Below are 26623 nucleotides of genomic sequence, written 5' to 3'. Positions count from 1 at the left end.
AACACAGAGGAGTTGAATAATATTATAGGGGACCTGAAATCTTATCAATAGAATGAGTTCACTGAGTAAGATCTGCACCTTCTTTACAGCTTAAAGTCTTAGAGAGCTGCTTGGGTTCTAGAAGGTTATATATCAGTAACCATTCAATGACTTTAAGCAGATGAGTGACATGATCATATTTATATATAAGGAACTTCATTCACTCCAACTTCCTACAGCAAATGTGTGTCATAAAAAGGACTCAAATCCAAGTCTTCCTGATTCCAAGACCAGCTCAGTGTGTACCACTCCACATCACCTCTTCTGGGAGAAATGATGCATGGATACACAAATAACTATTATATTGAATGGAGTATAAGGTTATAAAAGAGCCACAAGCAACATGTTGTGAGAATTGAGGATCAGAAGATAATTTAACTGAGTTGACCAGAAAAGAGAATTTAGCATTTGAAATTAAAGTATGAATAGAATTCAACAAATTGAGGAGAGTCCATTTTAAGTCCAGAGAACAGTAAGAATAAAGACACAGAGATAGAAAAGTAAAAGACCCTTTCAGCAGGTGGTGAATAGCTCATTTTGGCTGGAACATAGTTATGTGTCAGTTAAAGTTGAACAGGGCAGGGCAGGGCAGCTGGGGAACTCAATGGACTGAGAGCCAGACTTAGAGATCGGAGATGCTAGGTTCAAATCTGACCTCAGATGTTTCCTAGCTATGTGATCTTGGACAAGTCACTTAACCCCGTTGCCTAGCTCTTTACCACTCTTCTGCCTTGGAACCAATACATAGTATTAATCCTAAGGTGGAAGGTAAGGGTTTTAAAAGTAAATAAACAAATAAAGTTGAAATGAATAAAGTAGATCAAAGGCAAATTATAGAGGAGTTTTAGTACCTGGCTAAGTACTTTCAACTTAATTCAATAGTTAGTAACAATTAAATGATTATTAAGGAGATAAGGGAAATGATGAAATCTGGGTATAAGGAAGACTAGTCTAGCAGCTAGGTGAAAGATGGATTAGTCAGAGATGATAGTAGGGAGGGAGGTGATGCCACTATTGCAGTAGTCTCAGTGACTAGTAATAGAATTATTGTGCTAAGATAATGAGGGCCTGAACTGGTATTGTGGCAATAGAAATGAAAAGGAGTGGGTAGATGAAAAAGGAATTGACACCCTCCCCATCTCATCCCCTTTTCAATCCCCTTTTGCTGTATAGTCCGTCTGGTTAGATTATGAGCTTCTTGTGGACAAGGACTATCTTATACCTTTCTTTGTATACTTAGGATGGTGCCTGACAGTTATTAGGTGCTTACTAAATGTTTATTCACTGATTCTAGTGTGCTGTATATTATATTCAATAATAAATTTAGTAAACATTTACTACTAAATGTACCTACTAAATGCCAGGCACCATGCTAAGCCCTGGAAATAAAAATCAGAAAAGAAAGACAATCCCTGTCCCCTAGGAATTTACAATCTAATGGGGGAAACCATACACAAATGGAAATTTAACAGCTTGGTGCAAAAAGAACAAGCATGATCCTAGTCTGGTGCAGAATGATGGGATATAACTGTGTTTGGGATGAAATATGCTGCTCTGCAGTAGACTAAAAAGATAATGATTCCAAGATATTAGCCTAAGGAATCATACCTTAAAGCCAGAAAGAGACTAGGTTTAAGGTAAATAAGCAAAAGGAAATATCATCCAGAGTCTTCCAGACATGAGGATTTCCTTACTCCAAGAAGTAATACAGATTGAAGTTTTAATTTCAGTTTTAGACTGATTTCATTGCTATAGAGAATTTACAATAAGGAAAAACTACAATTTACAATAAGAAAATTCCCTCTACCCTGTTCTGTAACTTGAAGTCAGAGAGAGTTGCTTAGGACATTGAAAGTTTAATACAAGGTCACACAACCATTATGTGTCAGATGCAGTTCTAAACCCAGATATTTATGACTCCAAGGCCCATTCTTTACCACACCATGGCTTCATTTCATAGAATAAAAAGAAATAGCTTCAAATAAATTCATAGTCATCCCATTTTTTATATGGAAGAAATCATCTAATCCAGTGATTCCCAAAGTGGGTGCCACCGCCCCCTGGTGGGTGCTGCAGCGATCTAGGGAGCGGTGATGGCCACAGGTGCATTTATCTTTCCTATTAATTGCTATTAAAATTAAAAAAAAATTAATTTCCAGGGGTGCTAAGTAATATTTTTTCTGGAAAGGGGGCAGTAGGCCAAAAAAGTTTGGGAACCATTAATCTAATCTAAAGCTTTGCTTGGAATGGAAAGGACAATGATAACTAATAGCAGAGAGAAAAACAGTGGCGTATCATGATACTTATGATACAATAATGTCTGATTCTTCATGACTTCCTTATAAGGTTTTCTTGGCAAAGATACTGAGGTTATTTCCCATTTCCTTTTCCAGTGGATTAAGACATACTACAAAGAAGGATACATTTTCAAAAAAGGAAGAAAGTATGCAAACTATATACTAAGGAGCTTGACTTTTTCTGGGGAAAATCCTAGAACATAGCATTAAGTTTATAGTTTGTGAACATCTAGAAATAGAAGAGGTGATTTGACAGAAGTGTAAAACTAATAGATGAGAATAATGATTTGACTTAATCAAAATGACTTAGGACTAGTTGTATGACCAGACTCAAAGAGTAGTTTATTCGTGGCTTAATGTCTTCTTGGTAGGAGATCTCAAGTGGAATACTCCAAGGATCAGTATTTGACTATATGCTGTTTGGTATCGTTATCAATGCCTAGATGATATACTCATCAAATATGCAGATAATATAAAGTTGGTAGGGAGAGCTAACAGAGTGGTTACTTGAATCTGGATGCAAAAGGATCATAACAGGCAAGATTATTGGGCTGAATCTAAATAAGATGAAATTTAGTAGGGATAGATGTTACTCTTGCATTTGGGTAAACGAAAATAATCAACTTCATAAATATAACATGGGGGAGGTCTGAATATACAGCAGTTGTCCTGAAAAAGATTTGAGGTCTTTGATAGACTCCAAGCTCAAATATGAATCTGAAGTTTGTTGACAAAAGCAAAAGAACTGATATCTTCTTGGAATGCATTAACTTCTAAGAATAAAGAGATGATGATCCTGCTATGTATTTATATGCCTCATCAGACTTCATCTGGAGTATTGTATTAAATTCCGGGAACCTTGGTTTAAAAATAATATTGATAATCTAGAGAGTTAAAGAGAAGAAGCAGGATGATGAAGGGCCTTGAATCCATGACATATAAAAATTGGTTGAAAGATCTGGGCATATTTAGCCCATAAGAGAAGAGAACTCTAAGGGGAGAAGTGATAGCTATCTTCAAATATTTGAAGGATATAATATAAAGGAGGTATTAGATATTTTCCATTTGACCCCAGAGAGCAAAACCATAAGAAATATGTAGAAGTAGTGAAGTGACAAATTTAAGTTCAGTATTAGAAAATTCCCTAATAACTCCAACTATGCAAAAGTAGAGTGAGATATCTAAAGCAACTGTGGGAGATCTTTAAACAGAAGCCAGTATTCAGTGGTATATGTTCTTTCAATGTAGGAGTCAGACCAGATGGTTGTTTTCATACCTCCGACTCACAGACTCTTGTGATGCTCTAATATACAGAAAAGTAAGATGTGACCACATTTAGTAGCATAACCAAGGCTAAATGAATAGAACTGAGGTCTAATGACTCTCTGCCATTTCCCTTTCCATTATAGATCTATATCTCTATGGAGTATATGGGATGTTATGAGAGGACTAGCACCTCTAGTGTGAGGGCTTATTGAGCCCTTTTCAGAGCTGCTCATCCACCTTTGGTGTCTACCTGTAACTTAACTTGAACATGTGGCTCCAAGAAGCTGTAACATGCACAGTGACCACACCACATTAAAACCATCTCAGCAGATGTACTAAACCAGGTTGAGGGTATCTGACAGGCTTCAAACCCATTGGTGAGTTATGGGGATGACTACCATACTACATATAGAAGACTCCTCCAGTCAAATGAATGGATGAAAATAATTTATTCCAGTGGCCATGAAGGGAGCTGACACAGGTGCTGTGGAGAACTTAGAGCTTGGTCAGACATTGAAAATACATTTTTGCATCCTGAGCTATCACCAATCATCCTGACTTTTGCTTTATCACTGGATTTTGGTGACTCTGAAAGAGAGAATGAAACTGATTTTGTGCATCTCTACCTCACTTAAATACAATTCATGAGCTAGTCAAGACATCACACATGATGTCATTGGTCCTCTTCAACAAAAGGAATGAGCAACAACAGATCCATAATGGGCTATTAACAGAAAACAGGATAAGATTGATGTCAAGAACCATCTTGCCTTTGAATGGGATAATATGCTCTTTTGCAAATGTCAGATCAAGAACACTGGTTTGAAGAGATTATTGGTCTCACCCAGAATAGCCATCTTAATGTTATTATCTGTGGTGGGATAGCAAGAGCCAAAATTTCTGTACAATCAGACTCTTAAGTAAACAATACTTTTTTTCTCTTTAACTGAAGGCTGCCTTAGAACCATATATATAAAAGACTCAAAGTATAGATAAAACTTTAAGGATGAGGAAGAACTGGAAAGACTATGGTAAAATCATCCTAAATGTTATAAAATATAGCATAAGAGCCTGTCATGAACAGCAGGGTTTTTTTTATCTCTAAGATCACTTAAGTTTTCCACTCTGGGTATTTGGAATGAAGGCCTAAGAGTCACAGGGAGCAATCAGGTCAGATTGAATACATATGTTTAGATGACTTGCCCCCCCCCCCCCAGAGATGAGAGATTCAGAAAGTAGAACTGTGGGACACCTGAGGATAAGAGACTCCTCTGATCCTCTTTGCCATCCATTCTTGGAGTATCAGTTGTGCCTCGATGTTATTGTTGTAGGCTTAGCAGTTACTGATGAGACCCATTTTCTCATGCTGAACCACCTGCATTCCGTCTTTATGTCTTTATTCTTTTTATTTTGGGGGGGAGGAGGGAGACACTTCCCTTCCTTTCCCCCTGACTATTAATTCTCTAGATATCTTATCCTGATAGCATTATAAAGAATAAGGGTTTTCAATAATAAGGGTGCTCTTGTAAGTGCAACTATCTTCTGTGACTAAAGTCTCCTGAGGTAACCAGATTAGGAAGTCCCTGGTTTTATGAACATCTCCTTGATATTCCTTATATTTAAAATTACATATTATTGATAATTTTTGTTTTTATTCCATAGTCATTTCTCAGTAACCCTCACCCCTAATTTAGATCCCTTCTTTAAAACAAAGAAAAACAGCTAAGCAAAACCAGTTGACACAATGACTTTTTTTGGAAGCCTCTAAAGCATGCTGCACCTATAGTCTGTGTATCAACTCTCTTCTGAGAGGAGGGAAACATATTTCATCAACTACCCATTACATCTGACATTTGAGGTCCCTTGTTACTTGATTGTTTTTGTGTGTTTGTTTTTTAGTTACATTGCTGTAGTTGTGCATATTGTTCTCATATTTCTGCTTCCTTCACTCTGCCTCAGTTCATATAAATTTTATACTTTTCCTCTATTCTGATAAGGTCATCTACTCTCTCTGTTTAGGTTATTACTTTGGGACTGTGATGAGCGAAGCTACAGCTACTACATTGAAGTTTCCACCAATCAGCAGCAGTGGACCATGGTAGCAGACAAAACCAAACAACCCTGCAAGTAAGTTATATTCTTACAGGAATTCATCCAAAAGAAAAAATGTAGTCTGTTCTGTGGAGTTAGACCATTCCAATTAGTTAATATTATTAGAATTAACAAACTGAAAAAGATGACCCAACTAGTTTTTCCTTCCATGGCTAAATATTTGCTTGATTTTTGTTAAATCTGTTTTCTTATTTAGAGAAATTTCCCATAATGCTACTCATTATTATGGAACTAATTCCAGGACCTTGCTGTTCTGTCATATTGATTCCTAGGTAAGCTAGGGTTTTCACTGCCTTTAATTGTTTGCATTATCACTGTGCTTTTTTAGAGCCTGTGTCACATTCCAAACCACAGAGATACTCTGTAACTTAAGAGGTCCCCAAGGAGATACCAACAGGCCTATAGAAAACTACAGAAGCTAAATGGAAACATTCGATACCTATGACATCAGGGCTCTTCTTGCTGATTAAAGTTGAACATCCAATTGTAGACAAAGGTGATTGGAATGATTTTTGTACACTGAATGGCCAAGGATCTGATGCTTTAGAAAACTTTCCATCCTTTTTGCTGATCCGATATGGTTTTCTGGGAAATTTTTCTCCCACTTTGTGAAATTAGACTTTGCAAAATAACTAAGTTCAGAATATTGTAAAGATGAAAAATTAAGTTGGACAATACTTTTATGAAATTATGTGGTTGCTAATATTTATTATATCTTGAGTCAGAAATTTATTTACAAAATGGAGAGGAAACAATAAAGTAGAGAAATGTAAAGAGCTTAGAGAGGTTATCTGTCCTATCAACCTAAATGTTTACTCTGGGTCTGCTTAATCCAGGCAGAGATTAATTAGCTCTTAACCAGGAAGTCTGATGGTGAGTAACCATGTAGCCTCCTCCAAGATGGAAGCTAGTCTCTTAGGAAACTAGGAAAGGAGTCATCCTTTCACTCACCCAACAAAGTCTAGGAGTCAGAGTCTAAGCTGAAGCTGAGCTCCAAACCCAGGATCCAAGCCACAGTCTCCAGCAAAGCTCCCTCGAAGACTCTTCCCCAAATAGAAGACTATCTCCAGATCTCTTCAGACTATCTCCTCAAAGACAATCTGCCCTGAAGGAGTTTGGGGCTTGCTTTTATGGTGACTTTTTGTCTCCTCCCCTCTTCACAGGGGCCAATCACAGTTTCCAAATTGTTTAGCACTGTCCAGGGGGCAGTGTCTGTAGGATTGACTTCTCACCTTCTAAAGGTTAAGTTCTCATCAAAAGGGTTCAGAGTTTCCTGGCTGATTGTGTTTCTGAGGGTGTGAATTCACTAAGTGGTTTGCAAGCTCCTCCAACTAGTTCAAGCTTGTGTTGATTCAATCAAAAGGTAGACAAGGGAGAGTTAATTATGTCTTCAGTCTAGTGAGGTACTAAGTAGGGGTACTTGTTAGTGTTAATTTGGGTAGACAATAGAGTAAAGGATTCTCTTTCACAATATGTTTATTCACAGAAGCAACCCAAAAAACTCAGGAGTCATGAGTACATTATGTATATGCACACACAGTGATTTGGACAGTTTTTGTTACTGAATTACATAAGCATCAATAAACAGCATTGGGAAAGTGGCTATAGGCCTTATAAGTTCTTAACTTGGGTTCTGGAGACATTGTTTAAAAAACCTTACCATCTATCTTTCTATCAATTCTAAGACAGAAGAATGGCAAGGACTAGGCAATTGGGGTTAAATGATTTGCCCAGGGTCATGCAGCTAGGAAGTATCTAAGCTAGATTTGAACCCAAGTTGTCATGACTCCAAACATTGGATAATCCTCTGTATTTTATTTTTGTACATTTAAAAACATAATTCTAAAAAGGGGTCCATAAGCTTTATCAGACTGCCAAAGGGGTCCATGCCTCAAAAAAAGTGAAGAATCCCTGCCCTAGGGAGACAGCTCAACTTAAGCATTCAGAAGGAAATTTCTCTTTTGTGTTACTGAAAGTTTAATTTTATTGAAACATAGGTTTTGATTTGTTGACTTCCCATTAGTAAGCACCTGATCACTTTCATTTCAGGGGATTTGGGGACACTTCATAAAAAATATGATACCTAAACTAGGCCTTGCCGAAGTAAAGAATTGGGATAGCTTCATTAACATTATATATGAGAAGGGCAGCTGGGTAGCTCAGTGGATTGAGAATCAGGCCTAGAGATGGGAGGTCCTAGGTTCAAATCTGGCCTCAGACATTTCCCACCTGTGTGACCCTGGGTGGGTCACTTGACCCCCATTGCCCACCTTTACCACTCTTCCACCTAGGAGCCAATACACAGAAGTTAAGGGTTAAAAAAAAAAAAAAGCTTATGTATGAGACATTACCAGGGGTGGAAGTTGCAGAGACTAGAAGAAGATGGCTGGATTCCAATTGTTTGAGATCCTGGGATAGCAAAAGTACAAGAAAATAGCCTAAGTCTGGGTAATGACAAGCTGAGTAGTTTGAATCAAAGCATTTCCCACAGACAGAGGCTTAAAATTCTGCCAGCAATTAATCTATCATTTCACCAGTTACATTTCTTATTTTACAAAATACTATTGTAGCCTCACTGTTATAGCATAGGAACATCTGCTTGCTGTTCCCTCTCCAGTTTCCCCTTCTGTAGTCTCTACAGTCTGCTCCCAGGAGTATACTAGATTGTAAACTCTTTAAGGGCAGAAATCTCCCTCCTGTAGGGCTCTGCACATTATTTAAGTTCAGTAAGAACTTGTACACCGACCACTGACTAAAAGCATGTAATGTTTTTGCAGTTGATTTAAATGATTTTGTTTTTGTTTCTTGATTTGGAAACCAGCTCATTTATTAGATTGCCTGCCAGTAGCTCTGCATTAAGTTGTCTTCATCTTTTTTTCCTTCATTTTTTCTTTCCTTAGGTAGTAGCTTTGAATAATTTATGTTTTTAACTTTTTGTTCTTTACCTTGTAGATGTTACAGCAATAAGCATTTTACAAATAAATAAATAATACATTAGAAGAACAAGAGTAGTAATAGAAAAATAACTGACTTTTAAAGCACTAAAAATCAATATAACTAGAACATATCATTTTGTGATTACAAGCATAACCTTGAATTTGTCATGTTTCCCATTTTCTAGTTAGTTCCTGAGAAATGTGGTAGAAGATATGTAGATGATAACAGAAGAGTTTTTATAATTTAACTAAGATACCCTACAGCAGACCTCAAGAGATAGTCTGATTAGCTTTGAAAATTGTAGGCTATCCTTTATTAAAAATAAAGTAAATGAGTTGTGTTTTAAATGTAATTTTATAGGTTCAAAAGATCATCTCTGCCTCTCCCAAGGAAAGCTACTAGCCCAGTCTAGCCAAAAGATTTTCTTCTAGATTTTTCCCAGATTCTTCATAAGTAAACTTATAAAGCCTCAAACTAAATATATATTGATGTCCAGGTGCTATGGGAAATACAGGTTACAGAATGCCAATACTCTAGAACAGCCCCATATGTTGAATATTTAGTTTTTATTCCCCTCTGACACTTTGTCTCAACCTTTAGTCTGTTTTTATTGTTGACATGTGTCTAGCCAATTTTTCCTTACAATAAGTAGTTTCTCTTCTTCTTTCTGTCAAAGTATACTTTCCAATACTTGGCTATATCAGTTTGTATAATTTTTTTACCATTTCTTTAGCATGTCATAGTCACATTAAATTTTGCCTTCCTGTTATTTTAATGATCTCATGATTCCAAGACTTGAACACTGTACAAGGTTTTTGGTGACCAGAAATAAAAAGAACCTAAAATTCAGTCTTATTTAATTTTTTAAATTATGGGTGGTATCTGAATCTATTGGCTAGTACCACTGCATATTTTACATTATTTTTAGACTTCTTCATATTTTCCTTTAAACCAGGGGTTGGCAACCTTTTTGGCCATGAGAGCCATAAACACCACATTTTTTAAAAATTTCGTGAGAGCCGTACAGTGCTCACAATGTGCACTCCTGTAACAGCGCCAGAAAAAAAATTGACTTTATGGCTCCTGCAGAAAGAGCCATATCTGGCCCTCAAAAGAGCCACATATGGCTCGAGAGCCATACGTTGCTGACCCCTGCTCTAAACCAAACATATAATTTCCATCCATTAAGTTAAGCATCCAAACTACTCTGGTTAAAAATTTCTTCTCTAGCTCTCAATTTTGTGGTTGATTTTTAAAAAATATACATATATTTTTTTGTTGCTGTTGAATTAAAGACAACTTAACTCTAAAATAAACTCAAGGGGACATCTAGTAGGTAGCTCAGAGGATTGAAAGCCAGGCCTAGAGATAGGAAGTCCTAGGTTCAAATGTGGCCTCAGACACTTCCTAACTATGACCCTGAGCAAGTCACTTAACCCCTATTCCCTAGCCCTTACTGCTCTTCTGCCTTAGAACCAATGCACAGTATTGATTCTAAGAGAGAAGGTAAGGGTTTTTTAGAAATTAAAATAAAATAAAAGATGATTTTGTTGATGATTTTTGAAAAGATAGATTTCGAAAAAAAACATGCCATTATTTGAGGGATACATAGAGACAGAGTGTCATTATTTATATATACCATCTGCAGTAAACTAAAAAAATTAAAGAATTGTTAAATTGATCCAACAGCTTATTGATATCCTTAAGCCACCTCTTCCATACACTGTGCTCACTCCGCCCCACCCAGCCAGCATTAATGATAAAGGCATTAGGTTATTTCATAAGCACTCAAATGTTCTCCATATGTCCATTATCTTCAGACTCCTAAAAGCCAAATTATAATGGTATGATTTCCCCTTTTCTTTTGCCACAAACCTCTTATTCATTTTTTTTTCATTTTTAGTTCATATCATGCTTATAGTTCCTTCCTGATTTAATGGATCATACTTCTCTTTTTCTTTGTGCTCCATATGCTCCCTAATCTTATTTCTACCACATCCTAATTTTAGAAAAGTTCCCCTCATATGCATGTCATCATTGTGTAAAGGGGGAAAATGGGAAATTATGGTTGGAATGGATATTTAAATTTTGGTCACCAGAAATCGATTACTCGATTCCAAAATAACAGACCCAAGTCAGTATGACTTTTATGGTGGTTTATTTACAATTAGGAAGGTTGAAGGTAGGGAAAATGAGAGAGAGAAACTCTGGCCTGGACCGGAGGCCTGAACCAGGTAGGGCTTCAGCGGGCCCCAGCAGAGGGGGAACAGAGGTTAACGAAACAAGGCTTCTAGCCACAAGGCCACCTCCAAGATGAGAGGCCTCTTGAGGCTGGGGCCTCCAGAGACGCCAAGGGAAGAGAAAGAGAGTCAGCCTAACTTACCCACGTGACAATTCAAGGGGAAGCGATCTGAGGTCTCACTGGAGCTACTCCAACACCAAGTTCAAAAGGCAAAAAGCCCCTCACAGGAAGTTACCATCATATTTAAAAGATAGCAGTTTTCGTCACTTCCTGTGTCCACCTTCAGTTTCACGTGAACAAATGGCAGCCTCAACCTTGTTTTGGACTGCCCAGGGGAAAGTCACTTGTTTTTGATTTGTCACATGTGGGTCACAGACCTCCCCCTCCCCACTTAATTCTAAGTTGAGTGGGGTGACATTATTCCTGGTGGCTAAAGTCTAAAGCAGTGATTCCCAAAGTGGGCGCTACCACCCCCTGGTGGGTGCTGCAGAGATCCAGGGAGCAGTGATGGCCACAGGTGCATTTATCTTTCCTATTAATTGCTATTAAAATTTTTTTAATTTATTTCCAGGGGGCTAAGTAATATTTTTTCTGGAAAGGAGGCAGTAGGCCAAAAAAGTTTGGGAACCATTAGTCTAAAGAATGAATGAGGGTGAGCTAATTCCATTTACACAATTGCTAGCAAGAGAAGGCATAGCTAGTTTACATGCCATTTGGAAAAGACTTCAAAGAAGATGGCTTGAAGATGACCATACTCTAAAACTATCCCACATGGCTGAGATCTTTCCTCCAAAATGTCATTCAGTTTGTCCTGGGTGGACCTGACGTTCCTCTCTGAAATCTAGGTCTCTGCATTATCTTTCTTTGGGATCCTAAAACAAGGAGTCAGTTTTCATGTTTTAAGTGCTTCAGGGGCTGAGGACAGCAGGATAAATTAAAGGTAGAGAGTTACAACCTCAGTAAACTCCTTCAAAATGCAGCAGTATTGAAAAAGGAACATTTAAACCCAAACAATTTACTTCGCCTGCAATTTTCTGCATCCTCTTTCTTTGCCATTCTCAGCAACAAGGTTAAGAAAGCCTTGTTCTTCCAAACTCCATTTCTTAGACTGTTTGATCCTCAGAAAAACTAAAGTCTTCAGTTTGTAACATGAGGTCATTGCTAAGAATGTGATGGGGGGATGGGAGGAGGAATAAGTGAAAAAGAGAAGCAGCCATTCATTTTGCCTACTGACATTACGGAGAGATTTTAATGAAATACACATTTTTAACATTGACACTTTACCTAGGTGCCCAGAGTTCCTTTTCAGTGTTATTTTAATCTTCAGAGTAAGATTGTGGTGTTACAATGCCAAATGCTATACTGAAGAATCATTTTTTCTTCAGAATCCACAATAAAAGGCAGTGCAAGCTCTCCCTAGACTACCTCTGCATGCAAAAGGAAGAACAGGGAGTTAGGGCATGGGGTATAGTTATTTATGAGGTTTGAAGAGAGTGTTTGTTTGCTCACTGTCATCTGGAAATGGGAGCCAATTAATGGACTCTGGTTGTGTAATTGTCACTTTTAAAATGCTGGATGGAGGTTCTGTTTTTCTCTTTTCAGATTTAATTCAGTTTTTTTCTACGCAATATGACAGTAATGAAAAAACAGTCATGTTCTGTTCTTTTATTAAAAGGGGAAAAATGAGCAAACATTTGTGATGTTTGCCAGATTTTTAGGAGTTGAAGAATAAAGAACCATGTACTTGTTAGAAGAATCTGCTGACAACAAGCCCTAAAATTCAGAAGAAAAATAAAAAGCACAGGTCCAGTAATAGTCAGGTTCCCAAGTTAATGATAAAATAACACTTGACCAAAACTACTGAGTCTGCCTTTTGAGAGCCAAAACTGTTTCTAAACCCAATTTATAAGCATTTTCTTGTTCCTTATCACACCATACCACTTTACCATTGTTAACTTGGCTCAACTATGTATCCAGCGTGGAGTAGCTGGATATATAGTTTACTTAAAATATATGAGCTTCCTAAAGCTCATTTTTTTCTCTAGTCACACCCAAATGTTCAGAATGGAGTTTGCTTTTGTTGTATGCTTAAAGATTTGAGCTTATTAAAAACAAGCTTTCCTTCTTTGTCAGTAGAACAAGGAGGAAGTCTATGAAAAGGAATCCAGTGTTTCACATATTCTCAAATTTTTTTCAATATATTAATCAGTTTTGTATCAATCAATGTGATTAAAACAGTATGAAGTATAGTTAGTCCAGAAAGACTTTCTGAAAAAATAGCCACCTGCCAGACAGAAAGTTTTCAGAAGCAGAGATCTAGGCTTTCTTAACAAAAGTTGCCACCAAACTTGAGGTCAAAAGGTCATGTTACTGCCTCCAGATAGAAAACTGATGAACTTTGAGTAATAATTGAAGCACTTTTTTTTCTCTTTCTCTTTTCTTTTAGGCAATATAACTAATATGGAAATATGTTTTGCATTACCCCAAATATCTAATGGGTATTGTTATTCTTGCCTTCTCAGTGAGTAGGGAAGGAGAGAGAGGAAGGGAAAGAATTTGGAACTGAAAAATTAAAATTTTTACATTAAAACAAATAAAAAGTCAAATATGAGATGCATGTAAGAAAGAATATAGCCCTACAATGGAGGGGGACAAGATTTAATAAGCAGTAATTATTAACTTACCTATTGTGTATCCTTGCATATGCATCATCTCATATATTGTCATAGATTACCATTGCTGCTTCTACAGAATCCATAAGATGTTTTGTCATCCAGCCTAGTATTTGTGCCATAATTCATAGTCAAAAAAGTAACATTAAAAATGTCAATAAGTAATTGACTTGAGGGGAACTAGATTGCTTAGGCTAGGTCTAGAACTGGCAGTTACTGGGTTCAACTCTGCCCTCAAGCACTTCCTAGCTCTTTGACCCTGGCCAAATCACTTAACCTCCATTGTCTAGCCTCCACCACTCTTCTGCCTTGGAGCCAGTACATACTATTAAATCTAAGCTGGAAAGTAAGAGTTTGAATAAATAAGCAATTGGCTTTAGATCCTCCAGTCTTACCCAGTTTGTGAAGTTTCTGTGCTTCTTTTTCCTCACCACCATTTAAAAAAAAAATCATTACTATATTCATTAGTCCATTTACTTGACCCAAAAAGGGAAGAAGATAAATTCAGATCTTTCAGTTTTACCCTTGCCAGCAACTCTAATAAAAATAAAGAAGTTTATTAGGAATTTGAAATTATTGACCCAAATGAGGATCATCTGTGGATTCTAAATTTTCATGATCTCTCTGGTACCTGTCAACAGGAGTAATATGGAATAATATATGTAATATATTTTTCCTGAGTTCTAACCAAAGATCCTTAAAAATATATTTTTCCCAAAATTGATATTTTCTTTTCATGACTGTTTAAAACAAAGTAGAAGCAAATTTCACCATGGTGTTGTAAATTATGTACTGAGTATCAGTAATAAACATTTCCTGCTAGGTTTTATAGTATTGTTTCAAAGTGGTGTTCATCTGGAATTGTGTAATTTACCTGCTGCTTTTGAGAAAGTAAGTATTTGGACATTTCCAGCTAGCACACCTTTCACCTATTTGCCTAGATTCATATAACAGTATAGTCTCATAAATAACTCCCTTAACCTATATGTGCACAAAGAATTGTCAAATGTTGAATGATTGTCTACAGAAGTTTGGAATACTTGGTGTGGAAAGGATGTGAAATAGATGGATGATTTTTTAATCCATCTATCTTCAGGCCATCTCAGGAGATGGTGGTTTTTTCTTCTAGCAAAGGAGATGTGGGCCTCACTTTCCACAGAAGCAAAAGAAAGGGGTAGTAGGGATATTAATTGGTTTCTAAGATCATTTTCTCCTCTAACATTGTTAGATTCCTAGATTTTTAGTATCCTTTATTTCCCATCTTAGAGTCTATGGCCTAGGCAGATAAAAATGTGATTCTTCTATCTATTCTTTTTTTTTTGGTTGAATGGATGTTACTTGTATATATTGGTAATCTCCATATCCTTAGATGACTTTGTAATAATTAAAATTGGGTGGCCAAATGTAATATTTAAAAATTTGGTTTGCAGCTGTGTGACCCTGGGCAAGTCACTTGACCCCCATTGCCCACCCTTACCACTCTTCCACCTAGGAGCCAATACACAGAAGTTAAGGGTTTAAAAAAAAATTTGGTTTGACAAAAATAATAATGGTTTAAAAAAATTGTTTTTGGTCACCATTTATAAAAATTAAAGTTAAATTGAGTCAGTAGACTGTAGCTTTATTTACCGCAAGGTAGAGATATTAAAATGGGAAATATAGGAAGGAGGTAGAAAAAATATCACCTAGCTAAAAAATATCCTAAGTCCTAATCCTAGAACCTCCAGACCGCGAATGCAAATCCGAATTCAGATCTCACCAGAATCCAAAATTCAGATCAGGAAGCTGAAATCTGAAGAGCCAAAAACCTTCAGTGCACAGGAGGCCAAGACCTCAAAGAATCTCACCAGAGCTCACCACCAAGAAAGAAGAGCCCAAGAATGTACCAAGCATAAAGAGAGCCAATCTATCTCTCTCAGGCTCCCACTTATAAGCAGTTTTCTCCACCGATCAAGTCACATCTCAGGAATGAATCACAGCCTTTCAATTTGCTTAGCACTGCCCAGGGCTGGGCAGTGCTTATGGCCTTTTAGGGTGAGAACTTTCTTTGTAATGACTTATTAAGTGTTAAGTAGGGGCACTTTTAAGTTCTTGATTGATTAATTTAAAGTAAAGGGAATAAAAATTCCCTTTCACAATTTATTGAATCCTCCAGGGCATACTAAGAGTTGGAGTTTAAAGATACATAGTCTTTTACTTAATACAGTAGTATTAAGGAGGAAGAAACTCATAGTATATTACTTTTAAGTGTCTGCTGTATATCTTGGATGTTGTTTCCTTAAGAAAATCACAACCAGCACTGCAGAATCCTAAATTTGTGCAAATACAGCATTTTACAGGTATAAACTAACAATCTGAAATTACAAAGTTAAAAGTTCCCCTGGCAACATTAAGTCCCTTGTATCACAGCTATTATCTAGTTTGAAATACTTTTAATAGACTGTGTGGCCCCAGAAACCACATGATTACAGATTGATTACTCCATGAGAGCTGGGGACCATGTCTTACATGTGCTTTCAAAACTAGCTAGAAAAGCACAGGGATTCAAAGAGTGGTCACCAGTAAATTTTTCAGAAGGAAATGCTATATACTGTGCATATATAATCACATACAATCATTTTGTACTTCTTGTCAGATTTTCATATTTGTTACCTTCACATTTGCATGAATATGGTGTTCTTACATTAATGCTAATTAACTCTCTGGATTTGTGAAGAGATAAGGGATGGCAAGGCACAGACTGTTTTAAGCCCTTCTGATCCTGGGGTGGAAAACCAGCTGCTATTCTCAGATACAGCTTGCTTCCTTTGTTTCATGTTCTCTTTTCCTTTATTAATATTATTACTTGGTTAGAGTATAACATACACAGTCAGTGGCCCCACCCAGAAAGTATGGGTTATGCCCAGTTGAATAGCTTGTTGGCTACGGGTAGGGGAAGGGAAGAAGAGTGGGAAAGAATATGAATCATATAACCAGGGAAGATATTCTAAAATAAATAAATAATTTTTTTGAGAATGAATAAATAAAAAAGAAAGTATGGGTTATGAAATATGAGCCTGAACCTGTTCTGAAATTGTTATGTTTTCTCCCAATAGTTCATTAGCAAGATGTTTTTAGGTTGTACCAGTCTACCTAGGCCAGATTTGAGGAATTGAAATGTAATAAATGAAACATTTTAAGTTTTTCCAAAAATACAATAGATTAGAAAATAACCACATCTGCCATGTAGTTACCCTCAGTCCCTAAATTCTCAACTTTGTAATATTCAGGAGCATATTAAGAATTTGGCTCATTGTCACTGGGGAAAACTCAGAACTGAGTGGCCCATCCTTTTTTTGTATAAACAAAAAAGAACTAATAAAAAATTTTAGTCTAGTGACTAGTTCTTTGACTTGAACTAGAACTCTGCCACCACATTAAAGTTTGTCTTTTTTTAAACATTACCTTCTGTCTTAGTATCAATAATAAGAATGTCATGGGCTAAGTGGCTTGCCCATGGTCACACACAGTGAAGAAGTGTCTGAGGCCAGATTTGATCCCAGGTCCTTCCAACTCAAGGCTTAGCATTCTATCCACTGAGCCAATTAGCTGCTCTCATAATAAAGTTCTTCCTCTCCTCCCCCACTACTTCCCTTGCCCCCAGATCAGAGTTTTGTTTTTTTTATTTATAAAGTGTTTCTACATTCCCCTTCTCCTAATATGTAGCTTTTTCTTTGATTATAGTGTTCTTATAAGGGTGATAGTTATATCCTTCACATAGAACACAGAAAAGTATCTGGATTTGATTATGGCCTTCCTGAGACAGTTTACAAGTAAAACATATCTGTCCACTATGAAAGTACATGAGTGGATAGTTCCTAAAAGTTATCTTTCTCAATACTAACCATTTTGCTTCCCAGGTAGAGCCATGAAGAACTTTAATCCAAATACTATCTTGGCAAACCTGGATTTGAGTCACTTGGTGTAAATTAGTTGGGGGGGAAAAATGGTGAAAGCATCATGGCCCATTCAATAACCAAATGCTCTAGAGTGTAGTTGGTGTTGATGGGTAACTAAATACTGTTCATTCTTCTTCCATATGAACTCAGGAATATCTGAGTGGCCCTTTGAGCTCAGGAGGGCTTCATAGGCATAGTAGCATTTCAGTCATTCAGCAAATCTAGTTCTTTTTTCCCCCTTTGTGTTTGGAACAATACCCTCACTCATAGGAGCATTATAGAATTAAAATGTGTTTCATTATACTTCTGTGGCAATACTCTGGCTGCCTTTTCTGATGATAAGTGTGATGTTCAGTTTGTAATGAGTACTTGGAGTTTCTATAAACTGTGTAACACTATATAATAAGCAGTAATTTCCCACTTATCCTTGATAATAGGAGTTTTTACTTGGTTTTTAGTGGCAGCACAAAATGTTTTTTTATAACCAGTATGATGCATTTTCAAAGACTTTTTTTAAGACAGATTATTCAGTTGTTTCCAAAGTTTAAGTGTGTTCAAAATATTTAATATCTAATCTTGTCTTAAAAATCAAAGCTAAATAAAATGGCTCTGAACCTAGCTATTAATAATAAAATGACTATATATTCTTAAGCCCTCTTTAGTTGTCTTCTAGCTGTGCTTTTCCTCTGGGGATTAGGATCTTGAAGCTTAGCCCAGTAGCTTGAATGATAAAACTGTCAGGTCTCAAGTTATTGTTTTAAATTTCATACAAGAGATTATATCTTAAGTATAAAGTGAACTTACCTTGTGGATGACTAGCATGGCTCTTCCTTAGAAGTGAAGGTAATACTGCAGTGGTGCAATTTCTTTCCTTTGCCCTGAGTGAAATTTCTAAAACAAGGTGAGGAAGGATTATTGTTCTGATTTTTTAAATCTTAATTTTTAAAGCATACTTTTTTACAGAAATGGATACAAGCTACTATATGACCATCTTCCTTGTATCCATCAATCTTTTTCTGACTTTCCTATAAGGCTTAGAACCTCACAAGTGCAATATTTTTAATATAATAAATCCAGAGTGTTTTCCTGATAGACTTTCTTCTCTCCTTTTCAGTGCAAGTTCTCCATTATCTATTCATCCATTCCTGTATTCCTTCTGGTAACCACTTATGACTATCAAACTTGAGCAAGGACAACGGCTACCCACAGTGTTGATTTTATAATACCAGAAAAAAAGTCCTATAAATCAAGATGATGGGAGTCCTGTTACCTCTAGTTACTGTCATTTATCTGTCACAGAGTTGGCCTTCCTTCAGATTTCTTGTTTGGCACTTTAATGCTTGTGACTTTTTTAAACCAGGATGTCAGGGAACAGTAACAGGCAATGTTCAGAAGTTAGAAGATGGCTGTACCCTTTCAGTGAAAGTTCAGATTTGTCTCTCAAAATCATGATTTCATCTCCCAGTGTTTATAGAATACTGTTTAGAGATGAAAGGAAGGGAGGGAGGAAGGACGCAAGGAAGAAAAAAAAGGAAAGGGGAAAAGAAAAGATACCATTCTTGCCATCAAGAAGATTATAGTTCAGTTCAGGAAGTTTCATATATATTAACAAGGCTTGGAGAGAGGAGCCAAGATAGTGGAGTACAGAGCAACAGAACCAACAAAAGCTCAATGTGAGACAAAAATTATTTTAGCCTAAGACAATTTAGGAGGTTCCCAGGAGAGGTCTGTTAGAACTAAGGTGAATGAAGGCCCAGAACACTGTTGGAGCACCAGCAGTAGGCTTTGGAGGCATCCATGACAGCAGCATCAGTAGCTTCAGGTATGTTCAGCCCAGAGACAATGATGATAAAGGGTCAGACAACTGGTGAGAAAGAAATTACAAGGAACCATTTTCTGCACTGAGCATAGCCGGTGTTGTCAGCTTTATTATCCATAAATAGTTTTGGATCACAGTTCCAGGGCCAAGTGCAAGTGCAGGAAAGCAGGGGACTCAGACAGCATTCCAAGGCCAAGAAGAGCACTAGTACTCCTGCCTACAAGGCAATAGGATCTTTTCTTGGGTAAAAACCAGAGCACATACCAGAAAAGTAGTGAACACACATCCCCAAGGATAACTCCACTTTGGAGGCACTTAAAACCCTGCTCCTTTCCCCATCCCACTTCCACTCCAGAACTAGCTCTGAAAAAAATAACATAAAAAATCATGAACTTAGAACAGTGCCTGCCCACCTGAGATGAACAGAGCTCAATTTTAACATAGATTTAAAGTCAAGAAATAATCTGGGAAAATGAGCAAAGAACCCAAAATTAATTTGACCGTAAAAACCTACTCTGGTGACTAGGAAAAGTAAAACATCAATTTAGAAGAAGACAACAGTGTGAAAAGAGCTACAAGCAAAGCCTCAAAGAAAAAATGCTAATTGGGCCCAACATCAGCAATAATTCCTAGAAGAGTTAAAGAAACAAGTGAGTAGTATAGAAAAATCTGTGAACCATTTTATTTCTTTGATTTTTAAGGCAAATGTAGACATGAAATTTTTGGACACACTTAAACTTTGGAAATAATAAAGAAATGCCCTAATAGTAAAAGATGCACAAAAAGTTTCAGAAGAAAAGAATTCTTTTAAAAGTAAAATATGCCAAATGGAAAATGAAGTAAAAAATTTTTGCTTAAAAAAAGAAACTTTTTAAAAAGCAGAATTGGCCAAATGGAATAAGAGATACAAAACCTCATTGTAGAAAATAAGTTCTTCAAAATTAGAATTGGGCAAGTGGAACCTAATGACCCCATGAGACTTCAAGAAACATTAAAAATGAAGTTAAAAGAATGAAAACATAGAAGAAAATATGAAATCACTCATTACAAATGCATCTGACTTGGAAAATATATTGAAGAGAGATAATTTAGGAATTATTGGACTATATGAAAGCCATGATCAACCAAAGAACCTAGATGACATCTTTCAAGAAATTATCATGGAAAATTGCCTCAGTATCTTAGATCAGATGATAAAATAGGAATTCAAAGAATCCACTGATCATCTCCTGAAAGAGATCCCAAAATGAAAATTCCACAGGAATATTATAGCCAAATTTCAGAGCTCCCAGATCAAAGGGAAAATATTGCAAGAAGCCAGAAAGAAACAATTCAAATATCACAGAGCCTCAGAAACACATAAGATTTAGCAGCTTCTACCTTAAAGGAACAGAAGGCTAGGAATATGTTGTTCTGGAAGGCAAAGGTCCCAGGATTACAACCCAGAATATCCTCCTAGCAAAACTGAGTATAATCCTTCAGGGAGAAAAAAAAATGGAAATTTAATGATAAATGGATTTCCAAACATTCCTTATGAAAAGACAAGAGCTGAATAGAAAATCTGAAATTCAGGCAGAAAATTCAAGAGAAGCATAAAATAGTAAACATGAAAGAATAATCATAACTCAATAAAGTTAAACTGTTTATATTCCTATATGGAAAGATAATACATATGAGACTATAATAGAAAGAGGGCATGGATGTGATTTCATTATGTTGAGATGATCCTCCCCCACCAAAAAAAAAGAGAAAGATCAGCTGAGAGAAGGGGGAAGGTGAGAGATAGAACGAAATAAACTTTCCTCACATAAAAGAGAAATACAAGGAAGAACTTTTATTTTGGAGTGGAAAATTGGGGGGAAGGGGGCATGCAGTAGTTGAACCTCTCATCAGAATTGGTTCAAAGAGGGAAGAGTACACACACCCACACTCATTTGAGTATAGAAATCTATCTTAGCCAATAGAGAAATAAGAGGAAAAAGGAATAAGACATGAAGAGAGATGATAAAAGGATTGGTAGATTAAGGGAAGCAGTGGCAAGGAGTAAAACAGATGTTTGAGGAGGGACAGGATAAAAAGGGAAAATAAACAGAAGAAATTAGGATGGAGGGAAATACATAGTCATCATAACTATGAATATAAGTGGGATGAGCAATCCATAAAAGGAAATCAGAGAGCAGAATGGATTAGAAGAATCCACCAATATACTGTGTATTTGAGACAGAAAGACACATTCAGAATTAAAGTGGTGGAGCAGAATCTATTATGCTTCAACTGAAGCAAAAAAACAGGGAGTAGCAATCATGATCTCAGGCAAAGCAAAAGCAAAAAATGAAATAAATGAAAAATGGAAAAATCTCTTTTAATAAAATCAAAAGAGACAATCAGGGAAACTACATTTTGCTAAAAAGTACCATAGTCAATGAAGTAATATTTTTAAAACTTTATGGCAAGTTTCTCTTTTAAAGGCTTCATTTCTCCAACATAGAGGTAGCTGATTCAAATTTCTAAAAAGAGAAGCCATTCCCCAGTTGATAAATGGTCATAGGACTTGTATAGAGAGTTTTCAGAAGAAATCAAAAGTGTCTATAGTCATATAAAAAATGATGTAAATCAGCAAAACAAATCTGAGATACCATCTCATACCTATTAGAAATGACAAATGCCAAAAAGGATGAAGGAAAATAAGTGCATTAATAAATTGTTGGTGAAGTGATAAACTGATCTAACCATTCTAGAGAACAGGCTGGAACTATGCCCAAAGGGTAATAAAACTGTTCATGCCCTTTAACCCAGCAATATAGCTACAAGGTCTGTACCCTAAAGAGATTTTTTTAAAAGGGAAAGAATGTATATGTACAAAAAAACTTATAACAACTTTTTTTGTGGTGGCAAAGATTTGGAAATTGAGGGCATGTTCATCATTTGGGGAATAACTGAGTAAGTTGTGGAATATGCTTTTATTTTTATTTATTTAGTTATTTAGTTATTTTAACCCTTAACTTCTGTGTATTGGTTCCTTGGTGGAAGAGTGGTAAGGGTGGGCAATGGGGGTCAAGTGACTTGCCCAGGGTCACACAGCTGGGAAGTGTCTGAGGCCGGATTTGAACCTAGGACCTCCCGTCTCTAGGCCTGACTCTTAATCCACTGAGCTATCCAGCTGCCCCAAGTGGCATATGCTTTTGATAGAGTACTGTTGTGCTATAAATGACAAGCAAAGTGGTTTTGAGGGGAAAAAAATATGACAAGATCTATTTGAACTGTTGTAAAGTGAAATGAAAAAACCAGGAGATTATTATGCCCAATAAAATAACAATGATCACCTGGGAAAGACTTGTCTCCTCTAATCAATACAATGAGTCAAGAGAATTCCAAAAGATTCATGATGAAAAAATGCTATCTACCTTCAGAGAGAGAACTGAGTGAAATCTGAGTGCAATTTGAAGTCTGTAATTTTCTAGTTTCTTTTGGGGGGGTGGTGGCTGGATGGCTAATATAGAAATATGTTTTACATGATTTTGTATGTATAATTGATATATTTCTTGCAGAGAGTGAGGAAGGGAGAAAATCTGAAACTAAAATTTTTAAAAGAAAAGAATACTAAAAAAAAGTATAGGAAAAGGGTAACAGCCCAAAACTTCCTAAGAAACTCATGTCTCTCAGGTAATCTTTAAAACAAGTCTGGATGGAATCAATAGTGTTGGTGGTTTCCCTTTGAATGAAGAAAAAAAATCAATTTTATGAAAAGTTTTACCATTACCAAAACCCAAGCACTTTTACTCTGTTGGACTCCTTATCAGGAGTTCCCTACACAAATTAAATCATAGATGTAACAAAAGGAAAATGTAAATAGCACTCTTATTCTGATTATTCCTTTAGGAATTTTACTTGAGGTTGACTACAGGATTATCTCTCCAATGCCAGTGATTAGTTGGAAACAAATTAAAAGTTGACTTTTGTTTTTTCCTCAATTGAGTAACTTGATGTTGCGGAAATAATACATATTGAGTTATCTGTGCCAACCAGTTTCCTTTGTCTTTAAAATGAAAGTGTAGGGGGCAGCTGGGTAGCTCAGTGGATTGAGAGCCAAGTCTAGAGACAAGAGGTCCTAGGTTCAAATGTGGCCTCAGACACTTCCCAGCTGTGTGACCCTGGGCAAGTCACTTTACCCCATTGCCTACCCTTACCACTCTTCTGCCTGGGAGCCAATACACAGAAATTAAGGGTTTAAAACAAAAATAAAATAAAATGAAAGTGTAGACTAGGTGATCTTTTTTTTTTTTTTAAACCCTTGTACTTCGGTGTATTATCTCATAGGTGGAAGATTGGTAAGGGTGGGCAATGGGGGTCAAGTGACTTGCCCAGGGATGTGCATGTTATCAACTGATAGAAAGAACCCTAGCTAACACTGAAGATACCATTATCTGCCACTAATTAATAATGCTACTTAACCTCAGTTTCCTGTTTCATAAAAACAGTGATAATGCCAGTCCTTTCACATTTGAGGTATATTGTCAGAATTGAATGAGGTAATATCTATGAAAACATTTTGAAATAATAGTAAATTGCAGTCTGACTAGTAAGTTGCCATCATTTTACATTATTTTGGGTTTTTTTTATTACCCTACCTTTCCCTGACTGGGAAGAAGGATGTGTACCAGCTTTCTAGCCATCACTGTGTCCACTTACATTTAATAATTTGCTACAGATTTGGGGCCATTTTTCTCTAAAAAAAGGTACCTGACATGTACCTTCAAAAATTTAATTTTAACTTCTGACATTTTCCGGTGACACTGCTAATTGTGGTTGATATTCTATCAATGCTGCAGTGAGGACAAAATGAAGTTCATTTGTTTATGTGAGCTGTTTAAAGCCCTCAATCACCAGGCTCAAATTTCTGTATTGTTTTCCCATTTCCCACTGACCTTGCAGGTCAAGGTATTGTACAAGTCCAAAATTGCAAGCTTAGGGCGTTGGGATGTTTATAAAACTACAGAGGCAGCATGTCAGTCAGTAAACATTTATTAAATGCCTACCATGTGCTAGATATTGTGCCAAGTGCTGGGGATACAAAGAAAGGTAAAAGATAGCCCCTTCTCTTAAAGAATTCACACTCTCTTATGGGGGAGGCAACATGCAAACAACTATGTACAAACTACAACAGGATAAAGGAAATATTAAGAGGGAAGGCACTAGAATTTAAAGGGGTTAAGAATGTTTCCTGTAGAAGGTAGGATTTTAGCTGGAACTTAAAGGAAGTCAGGAAGCCAGTAGGCAGAGATGAAAACATTCCAGAATGGGGGACAGCCCATGAAAATGCCTAGCTTTGGGAAATGGAGTTTCTTGGTAAAGAAACAGAAAGAAGGCCATTGTCACTGGATCAGAGTACAAGATGGGGAGGGGTGACATGCATAGGTATTATGAAAAGTATAAGAGGACTGCAGAGAGGGGAGCCACCCATTATGAAAGGTGTTTAACACCAGAGTATTAATTAGCCCTCCTTATTTCTCTAGCCATGCCTATTCCATTTCCCCATTTCACTAAAGCAAATAATTACAGTATCTGCCTGTAAGAAATATATATAGTGTTCTGTCCCCAAACTGCAAGCTGCCATGACTACCAGTCTAAAAGACACAAGACAAAATAACAGGAATTTTGACACTAATCTTTGGGAAAATCTTAGTAACCTTTCAGTTTAGAGTGCATGTTTACTGAAAAACTAGCAAAAGAAATCTCTGAATAATCTTTGGAGTAAACTCAGAGAAAATTTAGAAAATTATATTTATTCTCACTATAATTCTGTCAACAATGTTTATTAAAAATCTGGTATGGGGGCAGCTGGGTGGCTCAGTAGATTGAGAGCCAGGCCTAGAGACGGGAGGTCCTAGATTCAAATCTGGCCTCAGACACTTCCTAGCTGTGTGACCCTGGGCAAGTCACTTAACCCCCATTGCCTTAAAAAAAAAATCTGCTACATTTATAATACAATTGTCCCTGTCCTTAAGCAGCTTGCAATTTCTTTGGGTAACTTACACCTATGTGTTCTTATAGAGAAAGAAAGCTGACCACCTAAAGCTGGGGTCAGCAACCCTTTTGGCCATGAGAGCCATAAACGCCACATTTTTTAAAATGTAATTCCGTGAGAGCCGTACAGTGCTCACAGTGCGCGCTCCTGTAATATCGCCTGAAAAAAAATTGACTTTATGGCTCCTGCAGAAAGAGCCATATGTTGCCGCCCCCTGATCTAAAGCAATGTATGTTGTGAGCCAAATAAAAGCTATATATATTCAGAAGAGGGAGGGACAAATGGCCATGGTCATCTACAGATGATTAGGAAAGCTCTGTGAAGGAGCTAGAAAATGACTTAAGGCTTGAAGGAGAAGTAGGGTTTAAATAACCAAGAAGGATAAGAAAAGAAAAGGCAGCAAATAAACTTGCCTAGAAATGTGTAAGGTGTTTGAGGAAAAAATGTAATAAGTAGATCACGCTTGACTCAGTTAAGGCTTCAAGTAGAAGAGAGATAAGAAAAAAGGTGGGTAAGCTGATGCCAGATTCAAGAATAAAAGTTCAAGCTTTATCACATACAGAGGATATACTGTAAATTTTTTTTAACATTTATTAATATTCATTTTTGACATGGTTACATGATTCAAGCTCCACCTTTCCCCTTCAACCCCCCTCCTGCACCCCCCCCCACCCTTGGCCGATGCGCGTTTCCACTAGTTTTGTCATGTGTCCTTGAACAAGACCAATTTCCAAATTGTTGGTAGTTGCATTGGTGTGGTAGTTTCGAGTCTACACCCTCAGTCATGTCCACCCCGACCCATGCGTTCAAGCAGTTGTTTTTCTTATATGTTTCCTCTCCTGCAGTCCTTCCTCTGAATGTGGGTAGCGTCCTTACCATAAATCCCTCAGCATTGTCCTGGGTCACTGTATTGCTGCTGGTGCAGATGTCCATTACATTCAATTTTACCACAGAATGTCAGTCTCTGTGTATAGAGTTCTTCTGGCTCTGCTCCCTTCGCTCTGCATCAGTTCCCGGAGGTCTCTCCAGTTCGCCTGGAACTTCTCCAGTTTATTATTCCTTTTAGCACAATAGTATTCCATCACCCGCATATACCACAGTTTGTTCAGCCATTCCCCAATTGAAGGACATTCCCTCCTTTTCCAATTTGTTGCCACCACAAAAAGTGCAGCTATGAATATTTTCGTACAAGTCTGTTTATCTATGATCTCTTTGGGGTACAAACCCAACAATGGTATGGCTGGATCAAAGGGCAGGCATTCTTTTATAGCCCTTT

General features: G+C 36.9%; 1 protein-coding gene across 1 annotated transcript in view; it reads left to right on the top strand.

Annotated features, from left to right (window-relative positions):
- BTBD9 (BTB domain containing 9) overlaps positions 1 to 26623 on the top strand; it is a 453032-nt gene that overhangs the window by 337804 nt on the left and 88605 nt on the right. The window contains exon 8 of the mRNA XM_044674379.1: positions 5622 to 5729. Within this exon, the coding sequence (XP_044530314.1) occupies positions 5622 to 5729 (108 nt within the window). The remainder of the gene's footprint in view (positions 1 to 5621; positions 5730 to 26623) is intronic.

The sequence above is a fragment of the Gracilinanus agilis genome, chromosome 4 (assembly GCF_016433145.1).
Source record: "Gracilinanus agilis isolate LMUSP501 chromosome 4, AgileGrace, whole genome shotgun sequence".
Lineage (NCBI taxonomy): Eukaryota > Metazoa > Chordata > Mammalia > Didelphimorphia > Didelphidae > Gracilinanus > Gracilinanus agilis.
The sequence above is the reverse complement of the archived record's forward strand: the minus strand, read 5'-3'. Positions and strand labels throughout refer to the sequence as shown.